Source organism: Paramormyrops kingsleyae, chromosome 14 (genome assembly GCF_048594095.1).
Source record: "Paramormyrops kingsleyae isolate MSU_618 chromosome 14, PKINGS_0.4, whole genome shotgun sequence".
Classification (NCBI taxonomy): domain Eukaryota; kingdom Metazoa; phylum Chordata; class Actinopteri; order Osteoglossiformes; family Mormyridae; genus Paramormyrops; species Paramormyrops kingsleyae.
Window position 1 is genome coordinate 17,799,404 of NC_132810.1, and position 5,685 is coordinate 17,805,088.

Consider the following 5,685-nt stretch of genomic DNA (forward strand, 5'->3'; position numbering starts at 1 on the left):
GCCGCCATCGCCCCACGCCTCCTTCCTGCCTTATTCTCCAAAGACACGTTGCAAACCTTGATTATTAATTACAAGCCAGGAGCAGCGCAAAGGCTCCAGCGCCTGATTGCTCCAGCTAATCAACCTCTTTGTTTGGCGCCGGTGAATCTCAGTTAGACTCGTCTGTGTTTTGCGGTGAGTCACAGCGCCATCTGCTGTCCAGTGGAGGCCACTGCTGAGCACACGCAGCATGTGTTCCTGCCTCAAATGCCTTCATTTTCAATGTGAAATACGCATATCTTAACTTTTAGCAAGTTTGATGGAAATCAATCTGAGGGCTTACCGATCTGAGGGCTTACCTGGCTTTGAATTCCTTTGAATTCAAGTCCAATGTCTCTTGGGGAATTTCGTTTGCCGTCACTGATCCCCCCCTCCCCTCCCCGGTCACTGACGTACCTCTATATCCACCCCCCAGGACTATGTGCTGGCTGTAGAGATGTACAACTCCATCGTCCAGCACGAGCCTGAACGGAAAGCGCAGCTACTCAGTGGCATCGGGCGGATATTCCTGCAGGTGACCCCACCCCCCCCCAGCCCCCAAATGCTATCTTTAGTGATTTTACTACAGTCAGGCAAAAATTAATGGTGTCTGTCCACAGTACATCAGCACTTAATGTATTATTATAAAAGAAAATATGTAAACATTAATGTTTGTTAATGCTAAAAAATATTTTTGATCTAATTATTGCAGTAATCATTTTACCAGAGCAGTTCTTAAGGGATCAAGATGCGTGCATATGGTCATGTTCTTCTCCCGGGGGGTGGGGGAGTCATTAGTCACCACGCCCCCACAAATGCCCCGGTGATGCCCCGTTCACCCACAGTTCCCTCCATCTCGCTCTTCCTGCCACGCCGTTGGGGCTGAGATTGCTGTATTTTTGGAATATTCCCACTATGGCACCTGGCAGATCTACCGTGTTTTGCTGTGTTTCTGTTCACACCTCAGATTGGAGACATCAAAACTGCAGAGAAGTACTTCCAGGAAGTGGAGAAGGCATGTCAGGCCAAGGGGGACGGCCAAAACCCGGACACCTACGTCCTAATGAACAGGTGGCCGCTTTAGCCGCAGTCTGGAAAAGCCTGTGTATCTGTCTGTCTGTCTCTCTCTCTCTCTGTCTCTCTCTCTCTGTCTCTCTCTCTCTGTCTCTCTCTCTCTGTCTGTCTCTCTCTGTCTGTCTGTCTCTCTCTGTCTGTCTCTCTCTGTCTGTCTCTCTCTGTCTGTCTCTTTCTCTGTGTCTCTGTCTGTCTCTCTCTGTCTCAGTCTCTGTTTCTCTTTGTGTCTGTCTCTCTGTGTCTGTCTCTCTTTGTCTCTGTCTGTCTCTCTCTGTCTCAGTCTCTGTTTCTCTTTGTGTCTGTCTCTCTGTGTCTGTCTCTCTTTGTCTCTGTCTGTCTCTCTCTGTCTCAGTCTCTGTTTCTCTTTGTGTCTGTCTCTCTGTGTCTGTCTCTCTTTGTGTCTCTGTCTGTCTGTCTGTCTCTTTCTCTCTGTCTCTCTCTGTCTGTCTCTCTCTGTCTCAGTTTCTCTTTGTGTCTGTCTCTCTGTGTCTGTCTCTATCTCTCTGGCTGCCTGTTTGTCTCTGTCTGTTGCAGTCTCTGTGCCTGTCTGTCTGTTTTGTGTGAGGCTGCACTGAAATCCCCGAGGCTGTGTGACTGCATAGTGATTCCATGAGGGATTCCTTCATCATTGTGATTCCATCTCGGGTTTTCCCGTGGGCTTCTCTTCCAGGGCATTCGTACACCTCAGTCAGAACAGTTACTCCGAGGCCCATGTGTCTTTTTCTGAAGTTCTCAAAATCGACCCCAAAAACCCAGTGGTATGTACCTTTCCGCCGTTTCATGTTTGTTTCACATTTATTCACCGTGCGAGCCGCTTTGAAAGGCAGAGTAGCAAAAAAACATTGCCCTGTGCCAAGTAAACATTGATTCTGAGAAGGAAAGGTAGTCTGAGGCGGATGTTATTGCAAACCTGCAGGGGTAGATTTCAAAATCCTATGGAAATTGGAAGTTTTCCCTTTTATACCCCATGAGGTATATAAGTGTTCTGGGATAATGACACGTGTACATTTGCATGTTATTTATTTAGCATACATTTTTGAGAAAGCAGGGTCAGTCACTTCCTGGGGCAGCTGGGGGTTAAGGGGCCCAACGGTACAATCACTCCACCCACCCTGGAATCTAAACCAGCAACCTTCCGATCGCAGGTGCAGCCTTCTAACCCGCTGAGTTACACACCTCCCACCATATTACTTCTTAATCACCCACCTGCACAGAAGAAGGGGCTCCTGAGTGTCATGCATGCATGGATGATGCACACAAATACAAAACAAAAAATAATGACTGCACGTGTTTTGCTCCCCACCAGGCGAACAACAACGCGGCGGTGTGCCTGCTGTACCTGGGCAGGCTGAAGGAGTCTCTAGGCCAACTGGAGGGTCTGGTGCAGCGGGATCCGACACTCTACCTGCACGAGAGCGTGCTCTTCAACCTCACCACCATGTACGAGTTGGAGTCGTCGCGCAGCACACAGAAGAAACAGGCGCTCCTGGAGGCGGTGGCCTGCCGCGAGGGTGACAGCTTCAACGCGCAGTGTCTCAAGCTGGTCTCCAGCTAGTCGCCCCCCCATCCCCAAAACATTCACCGCTGCTGCATTAATACACAGCAACCCAAACTGGAAGGTGTACAGTAATCCTGGAATACCAGCCCACCGCCCAGTCTGGCTAATTTCACGTAAGCACATTGTGGCATCCATCCAGTTGCGTTTCCTTTGGAATTCCCCCATCCTGGTGGGTGGGGGGGCTTTTAAATAAGCGATGAATGCCACTTGGCGTTGGCCCCCATAAAAACGGAATGTAATATACATTATTAATCCACACCTGTAAATATTTAACTTTAAAAGGATCACTAAAATCTTCCTCAGGCATCCTATCTTTTTCTCACTGTAAAGTTTCTGTGATTTTTCGGTTATACATACTGTGTTGGTTGTGGACTATGGAGAACAAATGGAATGCTATCAATCCAAATATACTTTTACTGGTGTTCAAACTAACTGCGTCACATGGTTTAAAGGACGGTGGCATTATTCAGCTGGACAAGAAAGTAATGTGGGAAACTTTTAATCATTCACTGGGAATTTAAAATTTCACATATATTGTGGTTTAGCGGGAAGGCTGCACATTCACATGCAATTTCAGCACTGATTTTTTTTTTGTTTGGGTGGAACAGATTCTCCCATCGACTGGTACAACCAGTTATTCTTCAGGAGGAAAAAATCATTACCTTTAACGTCACGGTATTTTTAAGTTCTTAAAAATGCCAGTAGTAAGATGTGTCACGTGTAGGACAGGCTCTCAGGGCCGGTGAATGGGCTGCATTCCTGACCACTTGACATGGTCACATGGCAAAAAGTTATGGCTGCTTCACTGGATATTTATATGTTATTTATGAGTCGCCAAATTAAAAGTTACTCCAGGGACGCAAGTAAGTGTGAGGACAACCTCATTTCGGGCCGTCCTGTGCTCTTTATTTTTTTCCAGGCCTTCGACAGGAACCCGTTTTTCTACGCTGTACATCAACGATGCCACGGACTTCTTACAGCCCGCTTTGAAACTGCAACTATAACTCACATTAACCTCGTTTTTCGGTCTGGCTAAACACGCACTCGGGCTGGGAGCCATACAGCTTTAACATATTTTAATGAATGTTTCCAAGGGTGGAATCTGAAATATTACCGTGCCTAAATGGCCGCGTACGCGCCGTGGAAACGACGCAGCGGAAGGCGAAACAAAGCACAAAGAAACGTGGCTCGCTGGGACCAATTACCTCCAGGAGTCCCGTTTTGTGGCGGTAAGCGTTTCGGTCTTGGAGGGGTTTCGGAAAGCGGTCTGCTGGGAATCTCGCGTAGGACCGACACGGGCTTTACCGCGACGTGTCGACCCCAGCGAAGCAAGCGTGTTCAGGGACGCCATTGTTCATCCCGAACGTTTTCAGGCATATCCACTGGCCTCATGAATGCAAACATTTTTGAATGCAAAAATTTTGCGAACATTCAGCAAATACGGTATTGGAGTGCTGATGTTAGAGTAACATGGATAATTTATTGGATGAATGAGATGAGATGGATGAGACAAATTAACATGTAGGCACTGTGATATTACAAAAATACAACAGTAGGTGTCAGTACTGATGCTCAAGGGCCAGTTGCAGGTTCTGCTTTTTTGCAGTTATTGTGTTTAAGTAGCTTTGTGGATAGAGAGTCTCTTTGCCAGATTTTTTTCATGTCAAAGGTGATGTAATGCATCTGTGGAACTGCCTAGCCAGATCCATGACAGGCAAACAGAAGTGCTCTGTTAGGCAAAGCTGGCCCCGCTCTCCTTACTGAGGAAAAGGCTCCCAAAAAGAGCCCTGCTGCTTGGGCGCCCCCTGCCTGACACTTTACAGTGGCGTTCACTAAAATCACATAACGAGCCCTAGTACACATTCTGTGGACTTAGACCATACTGTTTGGCATGCTATATGTGAAAAACCACAGCGCAAAGGCTGGGTGTGAAAAACAGTTTGCATTGTGAAATCTAACAGTCACAAATCCTCAAAACTGTCATTTTTATACAATACTCTGAGCTATAGACATATGTGCATTCAGTTTAAGTTCCCACCTTGTATTTGAAAGCAACCATCAAATATGACCTGCCATGGTCACAATTTTTAATGCCTATACACTAATTTGTGTTTAAAGCTGTCCGTCTTTAAATATACCATCAATAAACTATATAGACAAACCTCTACTTACGTAAATCTGCCTCACACTACCAGTTGAACGTTCAGACACACCAAGCCATCTACAAAGAAGAGCGAGAGCATCGCATCACATGACCTGGTCACCTGACCTAAAGTACAAATGGTTTTGGAGGAATTTGACCAGAGGAGTGAAGGAAACATGGCCAATGAGTGCTCAGCATATACATGGAACTCCTTCAGGACAGCTGGAAAAGCATCCCAGGAGGCCACTTCATTGACCTGGTGTAGAGAAGGCGAAGGTCAGCCAGTCCCTGGAGTAACTGGGGTTAAGGGCCTTGCTCAAGGGCCCCATACTGGGATGACTCTGCTGCCCCAGGGATCGGAACCAGAAAATAAATCCCTGCCATACACATTATTTAAGGGAAGCACATGCGAGACGCATGTGACACATTAAACGCAGGTTGGCATATCCAGACAAGAGAGGCAGCTGCATCTTCACAGTTATTTAGTGTCTTGTGCTGGAAACATATCTATTTAAATTAATGTAGTGCTTCATACAAATGTAAAGAATCTCATTAAAGAGACGTGTCTTACTGCAGTATTTAATATGATATTTACCAGGGATCTATATTGTGTATTTTTATATACCTGTGTTTACACCAAATGCCTGGCTAGGTTATGTCGTATATCGGGGGAGGGGGATCTGACATAGGTAAATTTTGACTTACATGTGGGGTTGTGGATTAGTGGATACATCATGACAATTGAAATGAAACTTTTTTTTATTTATCTGCTCATGTCCCATAACATAAATCTGATAGGTAGTTGTCAACCATTAGCACACCGCTGTACAAAGATGCCAGCTATCTTGATACACTTGATTACCCCCCCCCCCATTAATTAAGCTGACACGTT

The 5,685-nt window shown here is 46.1% G+C and overlaps 1 protein-coding gene across 4 annotated transcripts in view; it reads left to right on the forward strand.

Moving 5' to 3' along the window:
- trappc12 (trafficking protein particle complex subunit 12) overlaps positions 1 to 3,078 on the forward strand; it is a 91,387-nt gene extending 88,309 nt beyond the window's left edge. For all 4 annotated transcript variants that reach the window (XM_072698738.1, XM_072698735.1, XM_072698737.1 and 1 more), the window contains exons 9-12: positions 455 to 553; positions 986 to 1,089; positions 1,763 to 1,850; positions 2,399 to 3,078. In XM_072698738.1, the coding sequence (XP_072554839.1) occupies positions 455 to 553; positions 986 to 1,089; positions 1,763 to 1,850; positions 2,399 to 2,647 (540 nt within the window). In that variant the 3' untranslated portion in view covers positions 2,648 to 3,078. The remainder of the gene's footprint in view (positions 1 to 454; positions 554 to 985; positions 1,090 to 1,762; positions 1,851 to 2,398) is intronic.
- Positions 3,079 to 5,685: the final 2,607 nt, after the last annotated feature.